This window comes from Arachis hypogaea, chromosome 5 (assembly GCF_003086295.3).
Source record: "Arachis hypogaea cultivar Tifrunner chromosome 5, arahy.Tifrunner.gnm2.J5K5, whole genome shotgun sequence".
Classification (NCBI taxonomy): domain Eukaryota; kingdom Viridiplantae; phylum Streptophyta; class Magnoliopsida; order Fabales; family Fabaceae; genus Arachis; species Arachis hypogaea.
The window spans coordinates 26,585,736-26,609,464 of record NC_092040.1 but is presented as its reverse complement, the minus strand read 5'-3'; the positions used below and the strand labels follow the sequence as shown (position 1 = coordinate 26,609,464).

At 39.6% G+C, this 23,729-nt stretch overlaps 1 protein-coding gene across 6 annotated transcripts; it reads right to left on the bottom strand.

The window, feature by feature from the left end:
• Window positions 1-1,850: 1,850 nt before the first annotated feature.
• On the bottom strand, window positions 1,851-14,410 carry LOC112801015 (paired amphipathic helix protein Sin3-like 4). Of its 6 annotated transcripts, none has more exons than XM_025843512.3 (24): window positions 13,768-14,410; window positions 13,371-13,663; window positions 12,757-12,915; window positions 12,446-12,632; window positions 12,250-12,348; window positions 11,956-12,120; window positions 11,132-11,462; window positions 10,530-10,666; window positions 8,906-8,981; window positions 8,798-8,830; window positions 8,375-8,646; window positions 8,118-8,272; window positions 7,267-7,394; window positions 6,904-7,158; window positions 5,269-5,970; window positions 5,062-5,135; window positions 4,007-4,636; window positions 3,700-3,800; window positions 3,477-3,615; window positions 3,239-3,391; window positions 2,976-3,139; window positions 2,776-2,881; window positions 2,522-2,666; window positions 1,851-2,275 (listed from the first exon to the last, which is right to left on the bottom strand). In XM_025843512.3, exons 2-23 carry the CDS (start codon window positions 13,442-13,444, stop codon window positions 2,544-2,546), a joined length of 4,263 nt encoding a protein of 1,420 aa, XP_025699297.1. In that variant the 5' UTR covers window positions 13,445-13,663; window positions 13,768-14,410; the 3' UTR covers window positions 1,851-2,275; window positions 2,522-2,543. The 6 variants fall into 6 exon arrangements, with proteins under 6 accessions (XP_025699297.1, XP_025699295.1, XP_072093029.1 ...); XM_025843510.3 differs by having other exon boundaries at window positions 1,851-2,272; XM_072236928.1 differs by having other exon boundaries at window positions 11,180-11,462.
• Between the last annotated feature and the right edge of the window lie 9,319 nt (window positions 14,411-23,729).

The window sequence follows — 23,729 nt, the reverse complement described above, 5'->3', positions numbered from 1 at the left end:
TTAGCAGTCCAACTGAATATTTCTCACGTAGCTGCACAGAATAAATGGTTGGGCTTACTTGTTCTTGTCAACCGCTCTAAGAAAGCCTCCTTCGTCTCAATCAAAAATAAGATTCTCAAAAATACATAAAGAGAAAAAAAGCGCTCGTCATTTAATGGAAGAACATAAGTATTAGTACGAGCAATTGGTGAAGCCATACCAATCTATACTTTGTCATGTTTTAAACTTTCAAACAGTTTATTAAATGAAATTCATTGTGCACTAACTCAATTTTAATGGGGCAGCAAACTTCCAAAAAGTGAATGGTGTGGATTAGCTGTGATAAGATATCTAAGCCTAACAAAGGAGGCGGGCTTAAAAAATGTCAGGCTTTTTTGGGTAAATAATGCTGCAGTAGGAACCTTGTCTTCTTGAATTGGTAAAGTATTTTTAAAGGAAAACGAGTTGTAGAGAAAGACGTTGGTTGGAAGGCAAGTTTTAGCGATATCTGAACCTTCATTGAACCATGACTTTCTCTTCGCTACTCCTTTAATGTTCCACCATCTGTGATATTGCTATCAGATAGTAACCATTTGTTATGAGTAAAAGACATGTTTCTGTCAAATAAACAGTAGAACTAAGCATTAATCTCAGACCTTTTTTATTTACAAATTGCTTAGCAAATCCTCTTTATTACCTTGGAAAAAAAAAAGATAAAGATACTAGATGGTTGATGAACAGAGCAAAAACATATAATGTTGTATTAACATACAAGATTGCTATCACGCTTGCATTAAATCCTGCCTAAACTTCATGCAATAGATACCAATTTGAAGCTAACCATAAAAGCTAAAAATGTCTCACAAGTTTCTGCTCTTTGCATGAAAAATTTTACATAATAAATTTAGTGTTCTGCTTTTTATTCTCCAACGATTTTCATCCACTTTGACAACTTACCCAATTTGCAATTCAACACCAGAATGTCAACCTACTTTTAAAGGAGGAACTCAGTGTTACAAGGTGGACTTCAAGAGATAAGCTCTTATAAAGCTTGGCTGGTTTTAATAATAGCTTAGAATATGTAAAATGAAAAGTGTCAGCAAATTTCGAACATGTTCAGGAATTTTCAAAAGAAGAGTTAGTGACATCGTTTAAATTAAACCAAAAACTACCTATTTTGCGTTACGTATGATACCGTAAAATATTTTGCACTATTTACTTCGTTGTGTTTACTTTTCTTTATAATTTTGCTTGTTCGTAAATATTTGGAAATCCTCCTTTTTCTATTTCTCTTTTTTTATTTTTGGTCATTGTATTTTTGTTTTTCCGTTGAATAAAATACCACCACTGTCTTCCGAGAAAAAAAAAAAAAAAAACTCCACACTCTAAGTCCCACTCAAGTTTATGTAAAATCGGTTTGTATTGTAGGTGTTTTTTTCATATACCTTTGACTATAGCTGAATTTTTGCCACATGATTTATGACATTGCTAAAATAACTTGCACCTTAATATTGTTTAAAAATATAATCTAATATCTTCTTGAATTTTACTTTTAGAATGTGTTTTAACTCCTTAATTTCACATTCGATGCACAACAGATAACTGGTTTGCATAAGAAAAATTGAAGGAAAGAGAAAGCGTTCTATCCTCAGCAGTGTCGCAAATAATAAGACTTTCAGAGTTGACTATAAACATTCAAAGCACATATATAAAGTAGGGCCTGTGAGTTGTATCAGATTTATGAATAGTGGCTGTTAGACTTAATTTTGTTTATAAACACATGACACTGAGGCAGGAATACTAAGACAAAATTATGTTCGAAAGATAAGACATAGACATTGTATCTAAAGACACTGAATTCGCAGCCTTAGTTACCCAAAAGCCTATGAAGATATAAATTTTCTTCCCACAATCAACAACCTCTACAAAGTTGTAGCAGCAAAATGGTTAAGAACAAAAAGGAAACCACTAAAAAAATTGCAATTGAAATTATAAAAAAACACTATGGATGAATGGAATAAAAATGTGTTCGTACTACATCACAAATTATCGCTATTTACATTATTGAGTTATCGGCCATCAAATTACAGTATTCTACAATCCTCCTCCTCCTCCTCCTCCTCCTCCTCCTCCACTACGCTCCAACCTGAGCCTTCCATTCTATAAGGTTTTATTGGGTTGCTCGTATAGTGAACGTGAGAACACGAGAAAAATAATTTCAGTAAATCATATTTTGCTTTTCTCATCATGTTGTAATGTCATGTACCGCGGCTTTGCCGGCAACGATTGAAAGCTGCTAGTTAAAAGGACAACCGAAGAGCAACTATTAATTAGATCATCTGTTTGCTTGAACTTCATACATCAACTAAAACTTTTGCTTTTACGGAACAAAACTAGCATTTTGAATTAAGATATGATATAGCTCTAAGAGAAGGATATCAACTAGGAGGTTTTTCTCATGGACGTGAGGATTATGCATCTATCTGGAAACGAATAAGGTGTCGGTCTAGCACAATACATTTAGTAATATGAAATCACAAACCTTATCCAGCTGAAAATGGATGTCAGCATGCAAGGGAAAACAATTTGTGGAACCGTTGTGCTCTTCTCGAACTAATGGTTAAAGACTTTGCCCTATTCTTTCTCTTCCGGAACAAAGAATCTTCCGTATCTAAAACATATGACACCTGACAACATGCAATGGATACCAAGGAAATGTATGAGTGGAACTTTGGAAACACAACCCAACAGAATGTGCAAAATAAGAACAATATTCAAAAGTAGAACGATTATTACCTTGGATGAACTGCAAGATATCTTACACTCAAGACCATTAATAACTTGTAGTCCTTCCACAGCCTCACTTGAAATGTCATCACCACAGGCATATCTACGTTTGTTCCTACGGAAATGAATAAAGTAAAATAAATAAGTTTTGTTTAAAAATATATTACTTCAAGAATGGCACCAAACAATTCTTTGGGCTTGTCAAATACCTCTTCAAGAAAATTCCAGACTTTTCCTTTTTGTCAGAGACAACAGAAAAAAATTCGTTGTACAAATAGCCTGAAAAGTTGGGGTCCATTGACACGGCAGTCACTTCAGGCTTATCATGTCCATAGTCCATCAGTTGAAGAGACAATTTCTTAAGTCCAGGTGACTGCAATCCAATACATAAGATTACAGAACAGAAAATATTTTGAATTTAGTTCAGCAGCAAATCCAAGTAGAAAAAGAAAGAAAAAACAAAAATCATTACATATTCAATTCGGTATATGTTCTCTTCATGAAGAAGAACACGGGCATTTTCATGATAAACTGCGTCAACAAATCTTCCTGGTTTTCTTGATTTCTCATAGGCATATAATTGGAGAAGCTTGTTATCCATCTCATCAGTGGCAACATTTTGAAGCTGAAATAAAAAGGAGAAATTTTCAGGGACAGAAAGTTAGAATAGAACAAAATAGATGAGAGAAAGAGCAATTCATGAGCTTGACCTGTTTAACAAGCTTATAAATCAGCTTGTCTAAAGTGAATAAGAGATATGACTGAGTTCCAATAATGGCTCGACAATCATCCTCGAATTTTGTATTATCAGATGAACCATCCAGCAAATTGTAGAGCGCATTCATGAACCTGTCACATAAAAGAGTCCCTTAGTCCGCAAATATACTCGTATTTTAATTTTTAACTGAGTGCAAAATTTACAAAGCATATCACCTGTTGTATTGATCAGTAGAACCCGTATTATTTGAAGCCCCCCATTTCCTTTCAGCAGATGATGAGTTAATCTTTGCTGATTGTATCCTCTCATACAATGTCTGTCAGAAAAGCAACACGAAACTTGCTAAGTTGCTATATCAATATTTAATTATAGGCAGTTGTTTATACTACTAGAAACCATCATGACATCAACATAGGTTTAGAAACCTTGAGGGGAAAATGGGAAGTAGACATCTTCATATTTGAAGTCATGACAAAAAATGAATGAAAAATAACCTATTTCCATAAAAAGACAATTTCGTACCTGATGAAGTCTAAACAGGACGTAAAAGGAATCATTTCCATAAAAAATTCGAGAAGTCCTTTCTTTCTCGTGTAACGCTGGGGGAACATGCTTCGCCAGTGGCTTTACAGTTAATAGGAAGCGCTCTGAAAATGGCAAGGAGGTTCCATCTCCTTCAACATCATGGGCATCAGCCATTCCTTCAGCTTCACCTTCACTCTCAGCTTTGTTATCATTTTCCCCATCCTCATGCTCTTCTCGAGATTCCTCACCATCAGCAGACTCGCTTCCAGAAACATCAACATTCTCGGAAGCATTCTCACTGTCCTCAGATGACCTGTGTGGACTTTCCTCACCTTCATCGTCAGCATCAACATCATTCTCTCCTCTAACTTCACCTAAAGCTTGTTCTCCATTTCTGTTTTGGTATTGCTGACTCGAACCGCCATCCTTCCCCTTATGGACTGCATCCAAACCAGTATCTCCATAAACAGCAAAGTTATCCTCTTCAAAGTCTCCATTTGGGGACAACTCGCCCTCTTCTCTTTCACTTTTTAACTGCCGAACTGATTCTTCTGGGTACCTGTGAACTTCGGTCCCTTCTGTGATGGTCCCATTTGTGGATGTACCTGGTCTGGTAGAATCACCACCCTAAGTCATGAAAATAAATAAATAAGAAAGTATTAATTACAAAACTTCAAACAATCGTTATCATGAATAATCCCAGAACACAAGTGCAAGGAAATGGTATCCCTAACACTATCTTCAGGAAAGCAAACAACTGCAATGTACAGAACGATCAAACATCAAACATACATATTCAAGAAATAACTTACATAATAATTATATGCTATAAGTGAACAAGAAAGTGCCACATTATTAAGAAAGTTATGATGTTTCACCCGCATTATATGCTATAAGTATTTCATCATGTTTCAGTAGGTTGGCATCAACTGTTATCAGATACTGTAAATTATTATACTGATAGCAAATTTAAGTTGATCCATAACATGAAGCTAGCAAAAACAAATTTTAAGTTGAGAGTAAGACAAGAAGCACAAAGGATTGAGCCATACCTCTGATGAAGGTAAATCAACTCCACCTTCGCCAGAAATATTACCAGGTCTAGACGGATTAGTGGCAATGATTCCTTCAAGGAAAAGGCTGTATCTTAGTTCCATTCATTATCAGAATGTAAAAGTGTAACATCAAATGACATTATCAAAAATAAAAGATGAAGTAAGACTTGAGAAAAATCACCATCCCAGAAGAAAGATACTAACCTGATGCATTATCCATGCTTGTTCTTCCATTACTTAGCTCCACTCCTAATGCTGGTGAAACATTAGCATTCACCAACCGCTCACTGGAGTGGTCTTGCTTATTGACTCCTGACATTTCATCAGGTGTGAATGAACTAGTATTAATTTTACCATGCTGTGTATTAGTGCCTGAAGTTTCAGTTTTATGCAGAGTGCGGTCTGAATCAAGACATTTATCATCTTTTGCACCACTGTCACCATTTGATTGCCATACTTTGCTAGAATTTGATTGATCTAATGGCATACACTCATCCCCATTTCTAGAAGTGTTAATATGCTTAGGATTCACTACAATAGCACCAGCACCAGCACCAGCACTACCCTCACTCTCGGCAACACTTGCAGTGCCACTTTTGGCAGAATTATTCTTATCCTTGACAACATCTTCTGTATCCTCGGCACCCAGAGGCCGAGAAGGAACACACAGAATGGGTTCTAAAAATGTTGTCCAAACCTTCATAACTTTATCCAATTGTTCAGTTGTACACATTTCTCCACAAGAATATTTTACAAGCTGATACAGATCTTCATGAATATCAGAATCAGTGTACTCAAACTCAAGGTTTGGAAGAACAGGACGTCTATTTCCAGCAGCAATCGCAAGAAGAACATCATCTTCTTTGCGTTTCTTCTCACTGATTTCTTTGATTTCGGCCAGTAATGCTGTAAAAAGATTAGAAAAAGGAATGAGTCAGAAGAACAAAATGAATTCCTGCATCATGATAAGCTCATCAATGATTTAGCATTTTAGTTCTGCGAGGTGATAGGCAAGCGTCGTTTTGTATTAGATGGGATGTTATTATCAATGAGTCAAAAATTAACCCAGATGACTATGACTACACACATTGTTATTCTGCATGACTTTATTCCCAACCTTAGAAAAACTACAAATAAATGTGAAATGAGGGAGAAGCATAGAGTGCAGAAAACTTGTAGACAAGATAATGGAGAACTATGACACTTTTATTTATTAAATGCATGTAAAAATAATAAAAATGGAATTTGTCGATATGGTGAATTGTTTATAACTTAACCAAAAGGTCTTGGGTTTAAGGACTTGTTTGAGTGAGTTTCTACAAAACACTCTCTTTTCAAGTGATCTTTTTTTAAAAGATCTTTTAAAAAAGTTAAAGTAATTTTATGTTTCACTATTTCGTGTAAAAATATCTTTTTATCTAATAATTATGTTCTGGATACGACAATATTAAAAAAATATATATATCTATTAAAAGAAATGTAAATTGTAGCTTCTAAAAAAAAATTATTTTTACTATTAAAATTTTTCAAAACAAACTAAGAAATAAAAAAATAAAAAACTTTTCCTAACAACTTAATGGCACCCAAACAAGCTCTAAGTCTTTGATACAGCCAAAAAAAAAAAATGTTTTTATAGACTATATTTAATGAAGGGTATTTAGGGGGGAAAAGAGTTGGACACCAACGTTTCTCATATTCCCATTATATATAGTATAGAAGTATAGAAGTATAGATATAGAGGTATAGAAGATATAAAAAAAAAAATCATCTAATTTTTTTGAACATTAAAAGCCTCATTGCCCTGTATTACTAGAAGTAAATGAACTGAAAAGTTGTTACCTTTAGTACTCAAGCTTTTTGTATCCTGTTGTTTAAAGTAGAAGCTACGGTGATCAAGAGATTTATGATAATTTTTGGCATATATTTCAGCCCAGACTTTATTAAAATCAGCACGACACCTTGCCCATTCATCTTGTTTCTGCTTCAAGCGGGTTAATATCACTGGCAAAGCCAGAGATGCATTTTTCCGTAACACATCCATCACATCTAGCCCATGGTCACCATATAATCGTTCAATGCACCTAAGATTTAAGGCTGAAAGTAATGCAAGAAAGTCCCCATCAGAATATGGAAAACATCAAATTACCTCATATTGCATCTGTGCCATATGAAAATATATTGATGAACAGAAAAGCCCTTAACCTGTTAAGTGCTCCTCAATACGAATTGGACTGTCTCCTTTGATTATATTATTATTGACCTTTTCTAACAGCTCTTCCACTCGCTTAGTAGTTGCATTTACAGACTCTAGCAACATATCAAGTTCAAACCTGCAAACATAGATTAAAATGATATCAATAAGTGCCAATGGTAGATAACTTGACAAAAACATTTTAAAAAAGAGGTAAAATGATATGGCAAACATGCTTATCATTGTGCAATTCAGAATCACGAATCACCCAATATGCTCCAATACCCCAAGAAAAAAGGGAAAAAAAATCCTCCAAACGCCAATTTTTAGGAAAGAAACAGAGGCAGCCGAGTGCATTTAGAACTTCTTAGTTATAACCAATATATTGTTAAAACTAGATTGTTTGAACAAAAATGCAAAAAAAAAAAAATCCACTAGCAGGATTCTACAATGTCTTCACATGGCAAACATAAGTGACCTTAAAAGTTTTTTCATTCTTTCCTCAAACAGAGACATCAGTTTTTTCAGCTCCCTTTCATCTGCATCTTTTTTCTTTGTTGTCTTGGCTTATATGAGAGAAACTACACTGTTACTTTCTTAAGATTTTATGCACTTTGTAAGACTTCTATTTGTGAGGATTGTGTTTTTGAAAACTTTGGAGATGAGTGATGATTATATGTTATTGGTCTTATGAAAGTTTATGGTATGGCATTAATTTTGCATGTATCCTTGAATCCTGGAATTCAATACAGTTCATGATTCACAATTCAATGATTAACCTTAGCAATTCAAGTTCTGAATTACAATTTGATAACCTTGATGCAAATACAACCAATCAAATAAGCATCACTGCAAGTCTGACCTGTCATCTTCACATCTGAACAAGCTCTCTTCATACTGATTTTTGCGCATATGTTTAAAGGAATAATCCTCACTTCCTGAAGTAACAGACACCCAGTGATCATTTAATACTTCTGCACCAAGTTCTGTTCTCTGGCTAGCTACAGGTATTGGGTACTGCATAAGCACAGGTAACACATATGAAACGCAATCAGCAAGAGAATCACAGATATCACATTCAAGTAATATAAAACCGAGAGACAAGTAAATCAAGTATACATTTTTTGGCAATAGACGATAGCTCGGAGTGCATTGATCACAGTTAGAAAGGTCCAGCTCATTTATAGGCTTTGACAAATACTTATCCTTGCTGGGATATATGGACATCTTAGGACCTGAAACATCCTTGTTGGCGGGGGCAGTGGATTTGTCCCTTTCTCGGAATTCACGATCCCTTTCTTTCATGCCATCATCCCTACAACGGTCTCGATCACGATCTCTGTCTTCAACCTTCACAGATTTCGGCCTTTGTCCGTCACTCCATAAGGACTCTGATGAAAACACACATACACACACACACAAAATAAAAGGTGAGTTTTGTGCGAAAAGACAAAGCTAAGAAACTTAAACATGGTATCAGATTACAAAATAAATAAGTAGAATCTATCATAATAACAGAAAATTCCAAGCCATTTTACATACTTTTATTCATGACACCAGCAAGGAATCCACCATCTGTATCACAGAAACTGATTAGAAATATCTTGGAAGTGTAACAACATAGAAATATGAAATTAGTTTGAACATTACCATTCTTTTCAGATTGTATCAAAAATTCATTAAACCCCTCCATAAGATCTGGATATTTCCCCAGTAAATCACCAACCTTGAAGAATAAGTGACCATGAGTTAGCAATTATATTCCAGAGCATGTTATTTAATATGATCTATAGGCAGCACTAAGAAATATAATGGAAGTAGGCCAAGATAAAGTGTATAATTAACTTCAAGGACATAAGTTCTTGCACCAAATTATTTAACTACAATCGCAACACCACATTATATGTAGTAGATTTTCCGGCGAAGAGGATATATATTCTATTACTTCTAGTTTTTTTAATTGAAAATTTCAGCTAAATCAAAATTTATCAAATTATTGAAGATGACATCATCAGCATTGAAAAGATTAGTAGTTCATGGTGCCTCAGCTGCAGGGTCATCTGTGAAGAATTTAGAACGGGATGCCACCAGACTTTGTCAAGAATAAATGACCAAAAACATAATACTGCTGGCCAATTATCACACTTCAGAAGAAACATAATTTATTCTAGACCATCTATTCCTGCCGTAATTGTTGTAATTGCTTCCTTCACAGCTCTAATTGTACAGAGTGCCAGGTGCCCCCTCACAGACAATACAAAATCCAAAAATCACCAAATCTTCTGAATCCTTGATGGAGGCAGTTATCCTTTCCAGCTTTGCTGAAAGCAACTTGAACCATTGTCCTTTACATCGAGTGCAAAAATTGCTTGACTATCTACCATAAGCTCTCGCACAGGTAAGGTTATTAGGGAAGAACAAATGTGAATTGGAAGGAAGATCTCAAACAGGTTGAAAAATATGGTTCCGTCTGCAATCTGCATTGCTCATATCTTCTTGTTTGTTTTGATAAAATGAACAAAGTGATTTGGTTACATGCAATCAAGCTCAAACACTTGGTGAAATCTTGTGGTTTCCTTTATTGATCAAGATGATACTGGGAAGATGATCACTTTAATAGGTGGTACAGAAAGCTGCTGCTTTGGCGTTATGAAAAGGAAATTGGCTATTCTGTTGTTTCTGGTTTCTGATTTTATCCATATACTTGCTGCAAGTATGATTATGATGGCCTCTGCAGCATTTAAAGCATACTAGTATGCCAACACAATACCCCCATTTTAGCCATTTCATATTTCTGAAAACACACTTTAAGTCCTTCATTCCATTAGATCCTCCAAATGTACCATCCAAAATGATCCTCCTTCAATCTATTGCTTAATATAAGACATGGCAGTATCATATTGAGAAATTGATCTTGCCTTAAATTACCTGAATGCCTATTCTCATTATCTGACACCGTCATTCCTTGAAATTGGCCGCATTGGCTTAGAGGCTCCATAGGGCATAGGCTATTCTGGCCCAAACTAAACTCTGGCTGAGCCAAATATAATCCAAATTGAATGCATGCAAATAAACTCGATTTTAAGCACCAATGCTATAGGAGGATATCCCTTTTCTTTTTACATATTTTAACATATTTTATTTAGGGAATAACGGTAAATGCCCACATCCAGCTAAACCAACAAAGCAAGATTGAATAAAAGACATGCATTTATAGAATCCGACAATGAAATCAGTAAAGCGGATGACAAGAAAAATTAATAATAAGCCATACCAATGACTGCAATTCATGTCTGGTAATTATTTCCCTGCTGTAAATATGCAAACACTTCAAAAATTCCTGGTAGTCATCAGGATTTCGTAATTTCTCTTTGACCTTTTCACAGAAAGCAAGCTCCTGGCTATACATGCCTGAGATAATGAAATTTGACATAAGTAAAAAACTGCTAAAGGAAAATAAGATGTTAAAAGTTTTATGCAACAAAGGATAGAAGACAAACAAGAAGTTGAAATAAATTTATTTTTCCCTTATAACAAGGACAATGGATTATGAAATCATCTCATAAATGGAAAATATTTAACACTTCTTCAATACAGATAACCCTATCAACAAGAGACACCATACTCTTCTTTTTTATAAACTTTAGCAATATATGCAGTAGAATAGTGATGAGAAATATTTTGCATTAGTTGCTGTAATGAAGTTTCACGTTTGACACCTTTTTCTTATTTTATCAATTTATTTATTTTCAACCAAACATAAAAGCATATGTTTCCACTGTTTAAATAATGTTATCATAGCATTGGTTGGAAAAGGTAACAAATATAACAAAAAAACCAGTAGATTCAGGATCAAAATGATGACAACATACTCACTTTTAAGAGTATTTCTTTCATCACAAGTGGATGGCATAGGGCGCATACCAATATGTTCATCATCGAGCAATGGTTCGGCTCCAGAGTCTTCAGCCCTACGATCAGATTTCCGTTTATGGGAGAACCTTTCCCTATCTCGACCACCATCATGCTCATAATCTCTATCATCTCTGTCACGTTCTCTCCTATCTCTCTCCTCTCTGCGTTCCTTATCCTTCTCTAGACGTCTCCTCTGATCCTTTTCTGCCCTCATCAAACCTCTGTCATTATCAGGGTCAGGACGGTCAACACTGAGGTCACGATCACCATGTGAGGTCATAGTCCTTTCTCTCTGGCACACAAGATAAGTAGAATGTAAGCTTGATAACCAAACATGCAATCAGTGGGACCAGAGTCACCAAGATAGTAAAAGACAAAAGGCTACTTGGCTTCAGGGTTTTAATCCCTTGGAGAAAGATCAGCCAAAGACTTATAACTACGTCAGCATAACATCCTAAGAAAAAGTAAACAACTGCAATGTTCAATTTACAAAACCCTAAACTGCTAGCCGTAAAATTCCTTATGACCCAGAAATAGTTACTTCTCAACAACATAATATTTTACCCAATGTAACATCATAGCAAGTTAGAGGGATGGATTTTTTTAACTTTCTACAGCTATCATTAAGTGCTACAGGTATGTTGCCTGAACAATAATACACTAGAAGTATGCATCTCATGGAAGGGGCAATAATGCAGCCACCAAAAGGTGCTGAAACCTCCAGGCACCTTGACTTAGCATCTCATTTTATACTACCAAGAGGGACAGAAAAATATGGAGATAACCTTCTCAACATGCATTTGCCGTACAGTTGGCATTGCAGAGCTCCTATCACGAAGCATAGAATTTCTAGCAGAAATATAATGAGCAGAGGCTGCTGAGGAAGTGTCCGGGAGAAAATGAGTAAACTCATCAAGAAGATCCGGATGCTCTTGGAAAAGTGCAGCAACCTGAAGAAGTCCAAAATATGATTGAAATGAACATCGAACGAAATATTAAGACTAATATAAATGATAGAAAGACAAATATAACAATTTTCCTAGCTATAACATAATAACACATGCATAGACAAAACAAACCTCCTGGTAGACATCTGTTATAGACTTGCTTTCCTTCCTGTACATATTTAATATGTCCAGAAATGACTTGTAAACACGATCATCACCTTGAAACCGGGTCTGAATGAAAATGATGAATTAGATTCAACTAGAACTGCCATTCTGTATTGAAACTGAGTCTGTATTAGAAAACCAATCAGGCCCAAGAACGTTTTACCTTAATTTTGTTCACAAAATTAATCGCTTCTTCAAATTCAACAGGCTTCTTTGGGGCAGGTTGTTCATCCTCCAGTGGAAGTGTGATTTCATAACCCCTTGGCAAGAAGGTGTTGAATCCCAAAAGCAAGTCTCTGTGCCCTTTAAAGAGCTGTTTAACCCTTGCTATCACGCCTGCAGTATCAACTCTACAAGTATCAAAAGCAGACACAAGTCAGTTTCCACTGGCAAAAACAGTATCCCCCTCCCCCAATATAATACAAAAAGACATTCGGAGCAGCATGCCAACAATGTGGTACGACATGATCAAACCTTTGAGCCTTAAAATCTTTCATGACTTCCAAAAAGTCATCATACTTGTCCCTCTTATCCTGAAATATATCCTTCACTGCCTTGAGATATGCCAATGCATCATTTGTAGTTAGCTTCTGAATAACAGCACCTCCATTCATCATCTGGGGTTGCCCGGACCTTCGTTCGAAAATATTCCAAAATACAATTAGACAATTGATAAACCAACGACACAGTATTCCCAATTTCTAGCACATGATCATACATGATAATCAAAACCTTAAGAAATTGAAAGTAATTTTTTTTCCATAAAAAATACAAATTTACCCATTAAAAGAAGAATTTACTCAGGATTGCAGATAACAAATATCCGATCTCATTTTATTAGGTCAAAACATCAAAACCCAAAAAATTTACCAAAAAAGAGACAGCTTTGCTAAAGATTGATCATCTAGACTTCCCGGGTTACACACGAGGGCACTAGTAAAACTTTTCACCGCAGTAAAAACTCGAGAAGCTCCATTACTAAGTCGAAGATGCAATTACTTGATCAAAGCACAAACAAAAGCACAAGTACAGTTCAAAACACAGGAAAAGTTGAAGATGAGAACGAAAACCAACAACCAACAACTTACGCTTCTCCTCGAGAAGACACTATAGGCCGTTTAAGTTGAGGACTCGCGAAAATATCGTCCCTAGACCTCTTCATTCCTATTCAATAAACCATGAAATTGAAAAAACACCCAAACACAAGAGCACAGTCTCTTCAGCAATCAGCACCAAATCATGCTTCTTGAAACTTCGATTACAATTCAAAATCCTTCAACCCTGAGCTTCTCATTCGAGCAAACACCGCAGATCTGCGGATTAACGTTGGAGCAAGAGAATTCCAACCTTCCCGAAGAGATCACCAAGGAGGAGCAAAATCCTACAATAGAATAGAAAAGGAATCAGAAAAAGCGAAAATTCGCATTAACTTCAATGCAAAGCAACGTAAGCGACGAATTCAAACGGAGGAAGCAGAGAATTTACACAGTGATCGTCGAGTCTCGAAGCAGCAGATAGAAAAAATCGAAAAAAAAATAAAAGAAGATAAATATCGGAAAAGCTTTGAGCGAATGAATGCTTCTCCTGAGCCTCGGTGATTCTTCGAGAAGCAAACTTGTTACGTTGGAGAAGGCTAATAGAAAAAACGAAGGCTTTTGTTGAGCAGTGTTTCCTCAGAGTTTGAAATTCGAAGTAGAGAATTTTATTTTCTCTCTTAAGATTTTCTGGGCAAACAAACAGAACTGAGAGAAGAGAAAAGAAAATAAACGAGAGAACGAAGAAAATAGAAACCAAACAAATAGAAGTTCACAATGTGATATATATAAAAGAAAAAACACGGGGAAAAAAATAAAAAGAAAACATAAGGGGTGTGGCGGTAGTAATATTTGACCTTCTTTATCCGGTTACCAATTCCTGTGTTTACCGCCTGTTAGCGGTTAATCGTTTTATCTATAATTTGAGATGAAAAATTAGGGCAAGACTGTTGGGCTGTATTAATAACGAACGTGTTTGGTTCTTCGACTTTTCACAAAGGGGTGATTTTGATTAGCAATTTGGCTATTTTGTGATTTTTTTTAAAAATTGTATTTGTTTGGTGTGGGATTTGTGACTTGTGAGGAGTAGTAGTAGTTATTGTTGGTGGTGTGGTGAACATAATATATATTTGCAAGATTTATTTCCAAGTTTTTATATAGATGGATGATGATGAAATTAGGTCTAACAGATAGTGAGAGAAAAAGAAGATATAGTTAATGTCATGTTCTCTCTTTTAACATCTTTTTGTCAATTGTGACTTTGAAGTTATCTTTGTAGGATTTATTACACATTTACATTTATAATTTGTAAACGATACAAGACAAATGATTATGATTATGCAAATAAGAAACTTTGACTGAATGAATAATCTTTTATTTATTTATTTATTTATTTATTTATTTATTATTATTATTATTATTATTATTATTATTGTCATTGTTGTTTGATAAACTCTCAAGCGCCTTTTTTTTTTTTTTTTGTCAGAACACTCAGACGCAATTTTATGGGGTTTTTTTTTTTTTGGAGAGAACGCATTTTGATTTATGAGTTAGGATTGTGGTGTTAATGAATCGGAGTTTGTGATTGGGGATGGACTCTCTTGGCTGACGGAAGAGGAGTGTTTTTTTTTTTTTGATATGGCAGAGACTGTGAGTGATATAATTTTTGTTTGTAACTGTTTATGTTTTTGGTCTATGTTTGTAACCCTTAAAATCAATGGGGAAATTGTTTTTAAGGCTCAAGATGGCTATATATTTGAGGCCAGTAAACGCTTTTCTAAAGAATTTTCAAGCCCAATTGATGCCATAACGCTAGGTCCAGGCCAATCTACCAAACAATTTTTGGATAAAAAGCCCGTTTTGTAGTATTGAACGTTTCCAATAAAACAACTAATATAAACCAACTTGGGTTGGGCGAGTGGTCAGCTCACTCGTCCGCTTAACTAAGTGTCGGGGTTCGAATCCCGTCTTGTGCATGCAGCAATCCATTGCCCAGCGGGAGATACCGTGGGCAACTAAAAAAAAACAACTAATACAAAGGTGCCTTTGATTTGCATTTTTATTTTTTATTTTTATTTTCAGTATTTTTTATTTTTAAAATTTTAAAAATAAAAATAATAAAATTCTATTTTCTGGTTTATTTTTTTATTTTTTTTTTACAAAATTAAAAAACAAAAAAACAAAAAAAATAAAAATACAAACAAAATGTGCCGTCCAAAAACATGAAAAAACCAAATGTCAGTCATTCTAGTCTCTAGAACTCCGCTCTCTAGACATGTAAGTTGATTATTAAAAACATAGATAAATCTATTTACTTACAACTATCTATTTACATCAATATACAACCCAGTTGTATACTGCTACGTGTCGTCACTTCATGTTCTTTTCTAAGGTTATTAGTTTGTTAAAAAATGATAAAATTAAATAAATGATCCATTTAAATTAGATGTCTTTGATATAATGTGATATTAATACAGTGGAACATACACTTTTATCAATTTCAAACCCTATGTCTCCTCTACGATTGAATGTTTGAATAATTCTTCAAACAATAAGTGATCCTGAATTTTTTATTATACCTTATTTATTTTATTTTTTTTTTGTCCACAGTATTCTCTAATTCAACAAGTCAATAATTAATTTATTAATGTGCGGTAAGTCGGGTAGCGAACTATTCGTAGAGATCTCAAAATGGAGAGGTGGGTTCCCCGCCTGTCTTTAGCTGGTGGTGTGAACGAAAGAGCAGCCGAACTTCCGAGCACTTTAAGTGGAGAGGGAGGTGTCACCTGCAATAACACTCCAACGCTCAAGTCAATAACGTGTATAAGTGATGTGAGGGCTGAGGGTAGAGTAACGTACCTTGGGGGAGGGGTAGGACCCTCTCCTTAAATACCCTGTCAGTAGGACGGACCCTATAGGAGGAGGCCTCCTTCCTAGAAGCTTCCTTCCTCACAGCTGTCACACAGCTAGTAGTGAAGGTGTGTCCGGGTTGCGGACCGGTCGAGTCAGGTGCGTGAACCCGACCAAGAAGATCGGGTAGCCTGTGGGCCGGGTCGGCCTAGGTGCTAGCTGGGCTGAGCCGTAACAGTGCCCCCAACGCGCCAGCTATAGCCGTGAGCGCCGTAGTTGGCGCGTTTAACTTTATTGTGGGTGTGTCGCCGCTTTGCCGGTTACTCATGCTCGGGACGCACTCTCTACGGCCGTGAGCGTCTTCGATGCGGGGGTGTGTCGTTTGACGCCTCGCTTTTTCGCGCAGACCATTAATGCTTATAGTGGGTTATTTCAAAACCCCACGAGTAAAGACCATTTTACCCTTGCCTTTCGCGCTTCTTGAGTCAGTTTCTTAGTTCCCCATTCAGTTGTGTTTCTTATCCCCTTACCATCATCCTACTCTCTCTGCATTTGCTTTCTACATTCTCCCCTTTCCTGTTGCCATTCCTTGGGTTGATTGCATTAGTTCTTCCTACTTCTCCAGATCAATACAATCGTTTTGGTAAGCTTTATTTCTTGTCTTTTAATCCCTGCGGGTTTACCTTGCTATTATGCCATTCGTTTCCTTGCTTTGCTTCTGTGTGCATGCTGCTTCTGTATATCGAGCGTTATTAGCATTTAGATAGGCGTGTTAGGGGGTTACCATTCCATTAGGATTTACTTTGGCGATAGATTTTGCTCCTTGTTTGATTGTAGTCATAAAGCAGGCAAGATGTAGTTTCTGGGCTAGCTCCGATCTCCTGGTCACTTAGACTAACTGAGTGGTACCAACGCCCTGTTGCTCGGGTTCCCGTCGCGAGAGCGGCCTACGATCGGTACGCCTGGGTAACCTCGGACGTAAAAGACTCCCCCAACCAAATGGGCAAAGAGGAGCTCAGAGTTCTGACAAGCCGAGTATCTGTGTGGTGGGACCGACGAGGAACCCAACTATGTGGTCTACGTCCCCGTTTCTCACGAGCGGATATATGAGCTTAACCTACACTTCCCCCGGGTTGCCGATTTGATTTGGTTCTATAAGGCAATGTTTACCCAGTTGGGGGTTCGCATCCCCTTCTCCCTCTTCCAGATAAGGTTGCTCAATAGGTGCGACGTAGCGCCGTCTCAATTACATCCGAACAGTTGGGCTTCCATCCACTGTTACGAGATGGTGTGTGAGTATCTAGACCTGCCAGTCTCTGTGGAGGTTTTCCTTTATCTTTTCACCCTAACGAACCCTTCCAAGGAAGGGAAGGCCAAAAATGGGTTTATGTCTTTTCGATCTACTCAAGGTCGGTGGATCTTTGGTTTGTTCGAGGATTCATACCATGGATTCAAAAACAAATACTTCAAGGTTCGTCCCGCTAAAGGTCGGCATCCCTTTTGGCTGACGTTGGAAGGGCAACGGCGCATCCCGACCTATTGGAGTTTCGGGGTGGGGGCCAACGCCTTCACTAAAGTGACCTATAAGGGGTTGTCTCCCCAAAAGAAGAAAATTGTCGACGTGTTGCTAGCCATCTTTTCAAAAAATTATATGAACCCCCACCTCCTCATGGGTAATCAGGACGTCGCTAGAAATTATATTTGTGAGTGGCTTTGAGTTTCTTGTGCTACTGTTGCTTTAATTTGCTATGCCGATTTCACGACTAACAGGTTTCGTCATTTTGTTGTAGTGGGAATGTCTGCCGAGGTGACAGGACTTGACGCTTTATACAACACCTTTCTGGCTGGCGATAGCGACGAAGAGCCGGCCAATGAGAACCGGGAGGCCCCTCCCGAAAATAACAAGAACCGGGCGGTGCCTTCCCCCCATGCTGTCGAGGTGTTGCCTCATAATGCTGCCGAGGTGCATGCCTCTCCTACCCAAGGTGAAGTTGTCAGTAGTGGCGAGGGCTCGACCTCTCAACCACACTTTGAGGAGGATGACGTGGTTGTTGTGAGCAACCCGAAGAGGAAGAGGTCGTCCTCTAGCCCCGAAGGAGCCCTCACTGTGATGGAGAGAAACTTTGATACCGGGAACTTTAATGATACCCAACTGCTTTCCGGCATGGAGGACTTCTTCCATGGTGGGGATCTTCCTTCACAAACAAGGTGGATGTACCGAACTCTTCTTTGCGAGGCAGCCATAGCGAGGAAGGCAGAGTTTGCTCTAGCGAGGATGCAGTCTGTTCAGAAGAAACTCGAGCCTTCTGTTCAAGCCAATAATAAATTTAAAGTGGAAGTTGAATCACTACGGGAGCCGCTGTCCAGCGCAGATAAGAAGCTCAAGGCTGCCGAGGACAAATTGAAGACTTCTTATGCAGTCGTTTTCTGGCTAACCGAACGAGAGCTGGCTTTGGAGGGTCAACTCAATGCTGCTCAGGGTCGGGTGGCTGCATTGGAGAAGGAACGCGACGAGGCCGCCTCATCGGCTAAGGCTGCTCAAACTGAGGCAGCTGAATTTAAGAAGAAGTACAAAGAAACCGTGAAGCAAGGGAAAAGAGCCATATTGATGACTGAAGAGGCTCTTAAAGCCCAAGTGAAGCTCGTGGCTCCTGACTTCGACACATCGGCGATTGGGGTCTTTAAGACCATTAGGGATGGTAAAATTGTCAATATGCCGAAGAAGTGATCTTTGTACTCTTGTATAAATTTTGTAATTTTATGGTTTTTTGAACTTTGTCGTGTAGTTCCGTGAACTTTGTCATTTTACATGTTGAGCCTTGTAGTTTTGAATACGGTAGCCGCTTGGTCGGCTTATGATTATTTTTTGTTCCCTGCTTAGTCGGCAATGCACTTTTGCTCTATTTTGTTACCGTTTTGTTGGTATTGGCTTGTCACTTGTGTTTATTTACCGTTGCGTTGGTAACTTGACGAGGCCAAGTCGTGGCTTTATTGTTGCTATAGCCGCTTATTATGGTGTTAATTTGGGTGGTTCCCAGGGGTGATCAGTCCCGAGTTACTGTGCTGTCTCCGTATTTATCACTTATCATAAGAAATTCGTTAACATGGAATATAAAGGGAAAAAGTGAATTTAATCACAAGTGAACATTAATTGGCAGTTGATTAGACCTATAGCGATAATAAGTATTTGACAAAAGTAAATTATTTAATCATAAAGCAACTTGGGTCTTACTGAGCTTGGCAGGTCGCCTATTCGGCGCACTTGGTCTAAGAATAAATCTTCTTAAGTTACCCGCATTCCACGTTCTCGGGACTTCATTGTCGTCAAGTCTTTCCAACTTGTAGGCGCCCCTGCCGACCACTTCTTTTACCCTGTACGGGCCCTCCCAGTTCGCCGCCAGCTTACTTTCCCCTTGACTCGGTAGTCCAATGTCGTTGCGCCGCAAAACCAGGTCATTTTGTTCAAATTCTCTCCTGAGCACTTTGGTGTTGTAGCGCAAGGCCATTCTTTGCTTTAGCGTCGCTTCCGACAAATGGGCCATTTCTCTAACCTCATCTATTAGGTCTTTTTTCACAGCTTCTTCAACTTCTCCCAAGAGTAGCCGCAGGCTCGGTTCGCCGACTTCTACAAGTATCATTGCGTCCACTCCGTATGTCAAGTGAAATGGTGTCTCCCCCGTAGATGATTGCTGAGTTGTGCGATACAACCAGAGGACTGAAGCAAGCTCGTCAGCCCATGTCCCCTTCTTCTTATCAAGTCATTTTTTGAGGCCTAGCAGGATGATCTTATTCGCGGCCTCGACCTGGCCATTGGTTTGAGGGTGTTCCACGGATGAGAATTTTTGCTTTATACCCAAACCAGCGAGGAACTCTCCGAACTTCTTATCGGTAAATTGCGTCCCGTTATTGGAGATAACGACCTCAGGGATACCGAACCGAATTACTACTTGCTTCCACATAAACTTCCGACAATTAGACGAGGATATGCTAGCGAGTGGCTCGGCCTCTATCTACTTGGTATAATAGTCAATAGCAACTATTAAGTACTTGACTTACCCTGGACCGACTGGGAAGGGTCCTAAGAGGTTGACTCCCCAGTGCGAAAAAGGTCGGGAAGACGTCAACAGACTTAGTTCGATTGCTAGCGCCTTGTGAAAATTGGCGTTCTCCTGGCACTTGATGCATTTTCTCATGAAGTCTTTAGAATCCGTCATCATCGACGGCCAGTAGTAGCCGGCTCTGATGAGCTTTCTTGCTAGGGCTTTGCCGCCAATGTGGTGACCGCAACATCCTTCATGGACCTCCTTGAGCACATAGTCCGTTTGGTCAGGATGCAGGCACTTCAGCAAGCGTTGGCTGAGTCCCTTCTTAAACAACTGGCCTTGTATAATTGCATACTTGGCTGCCTCCCTTCTTAATGCTCTTCCCGACTTCTCGTCTTCGGGGAGCTTACTGCTTTCCAAGAAGTCAGTGATTAGGTCCATCCAAGAAGGATCTACCTTTGTTAAATGGAGGGCGACTGCTGGTTCTTTTATCAAGCCTTGGATGAGAGATTGGTTTTCCGCTCCTGGTTTTGTGCTTGCCAGCTTTGATAAGAGGTCTGCTCGCGCGTTCCTTTCTCTCGGGATGTGCTACACCAAAACCTCCTCAAATTGCCTGGTTAACTCTCTGACATTCTCCAGATATTTTTGCAATAACGAGTCTCTGGCCTGATATGTTCCATTGATCTGTGAGGTCACGACCAGTGAATCACCACATACTTCTAATCTCGTGGATCCGACCTCCCTAGCCAGGACTAAACCGCCCAGAAGGGCCTCATATTCTTCTTAATTGTTTGCTACTGGGAATTCGAACTTGGTCGGCTGTTCATATACGACTCTCGTCGGGCTTTCCAAGATTATCCTGGCTCCCCCGAATGTCTGGTTGGAAGCTCCGTCCACGTGGAGCTTCCACCGTGTACTCGGTGTCTCGGCTGGGTCTCCAGTGATTTCCACCAGAAAGTCAGCCATGGCCTCAGCTTTAATCACATGCCTAAGTTCATACCGCAGGTCGTATTGGGACAGTTCAATGGCCTAAGTCATCATTCTTCCCGCTAGGTCGGGTTTCTGTAGTGCCTGGCAGAATCCCTGATCCATCCTCATGATCACTTGGTGACCTTGGAAGTACTGTCGCAATCTGGAGGAAGAGGTCAGAGCGCAAGTGCTAGCTTCTCTAATTTGCTGTACCTTAACTCTGCTCCTTGCAGTGCTTTGCTCACAAAGTAGACTGGTTGTTGGATCTTTCCTTCTTCTCGTACTAGTACCGCCGCCATCGCTTCATCGGTTATGGCCAAGTACAGGTATAATGGTTTCCAGTTCTTGGGCTTCCCGAGAACAGGTGGTGTTGCAAGTATCTCTTTGAAATACTTGAACGCTTCTTCACACGCCGGGGTCCATTCAAATGCTATCCCCTTCCTCATTAAGTTGAAGAATGGTAGAGTTTTAGCAGGCCGACGCCCCGAGGAAGCGAGACAATGCGGTGAGCCTTCCTGTCAACCTCTAAACGTCTTTGATGCACCCTGGACTCTTCATTTAGAGTATTGCTCCACACTTTTCGGGATTGGCCTCCACCCATCTTTGGATTATCATAAACCCCAAGAATTTTTCTGCTTCCATGGCAAAGGCACACTTGAGCGGATTTAGCCTCATGCCGTGTTGTCGGAGGGAGGCGAATACATTTTCTAGATCGCTTATGGGGTCCTCTGGTCAGGTGGTCTTTACCAGGATATCGTCTACGTATACTTTCATTGTTTTGCATATAAGATTGCTGAATATCTTGTTCATCAACCTTTGGTATGTGGCCCCTGCGTTCTTCAGCCTGAACGGCATTACCTTGTAGTAGTATGTTCCCCTGGCGTTATGAACGCCGTTTTTTCTTCGTCTGGCCGGTGCATCAGTATCTGATTTTAGCCAGAATAAGCGTCCATTAAGCTCAGATACCGATATCCCGCTCGCTGCGTCGACGAGCGCATCTATGTTGGGGAGGGGATAGGAGTCCTTGGGACATGCTTTGTTAAGATCGAAATAATCCACGCACATCCTCCATTTTTCATTGTGCTTTCTGACTAGAACTACGTTTGATAGCCAAGTCGAGTAGTCGAGTTCTCGTATAAATCCTGCTTCAAGAAGGCTGGCCGTCTGCCTGGCTACCTCCTCTGCCCTTTCTTGTGATATCTTTCTTCTCCTTTGAGCTACCGGCTTAGCTTCCGTTTTGACGGCCAGGCGGTGCGACATGAGTTGGGGGTCTATCCCCGGCATGTCGGCCAGTGTCCAAGCAAATAGGTCGCCGTTATTCCTGATCATTTCCATTAGAGGTTCTTTCAGGTTGTGAGGGAGGTTTCTGTTCACGAAGGTGAACTTCTCCTCGGAGTTGCCAACCAGAAACTTTTCTAAGTTTCCTTCCAGCTCGGGTCTAGGCTTGTCGTCGACCCTAGCATCTAGGTCGACGAGGAATACTCCCGATGCCTCTTTGGATTTCTTTCTTAAGGAGAGACTAGCATTGTCGCATGCGACTGTCGTCTCCAAGTCTCCCTTGATGGATCCCACGGATCCGTCATCCGCGATGAACTTCATTATCAACATCTTTGTACTGATCATTGCCCCGAGATCGTTGATAGTCTTTCTTCCTAGAATGACGTTGTAGGCCATGGAGTCTCGCAGAACCACAAACTCCGCCATTACCGGCCTTTTGCCCTGTCCCAATCCTATGGATACTGGTAGGGAGATTATCCCATCGGTCTTGATAAAGTGGTCGCCCAAGCCTACTACGCCTACCCCTTCTAAGTTCATCCTGACCTCGAAGGCCGTCAGATGCTCTTGTGGGTCTTGGGTCCCATCGTACCTCATATCTGTTGGCTTATCAAAGTGCTTTGGTAGCCGGACTTCGAGGATTGAATGATGGAAAGGGGTTGCACCCATGATCACGGGGCGTCGCGTTCTCTTCGGCCTTTCTTCGTTGTCCTCCCGATGCCGCTCGGGGGCTGGTCTCCTTTCAGGTCGGGCGTATATTACGGGGTCACGCCGCCTTTTTGGCGCTTTCCGATTCTTCCCTTGGAGACTATCCGATCCAGATCGCGGGCTTGGAGTACGCCTAGAACGATTTCCCTAGGGAGTTCTCCCCCTTCTATCGGGAGATCGTGAATAGGTTGGTTGGGGAGTATGTTGACGACGTTCTTGATCTGCCAGCTGGCGTTCCAGGTTCTGCACCCTATGTGGCGGTTCCTGCATTATTTTGGCGCTATCGCTGCCTATTCCCCCAAAGGGGCTTCTCTCTTGTGATCGTGAGGATGGCTTGGGTTGTCGCAGAGGAGACCTCGTGCGGTCCCGGGAAGAAGCCACGGAGGCTGCCCCCTGGGTTCGGCTCCACCGCCAGGCTCTACGGGACCCAGTATGAAGTCCATTTAGGCAGTCCCCACAGACGGTGCCAATGTGCAGTAAGTCGGGTGGCGGACTATTCATAGAAGTCTCGGGATGGGGAGGTGGGTTCCCGCCTGTCTTCAGCTGGTGGTGTGAACGAAAGAGCAGC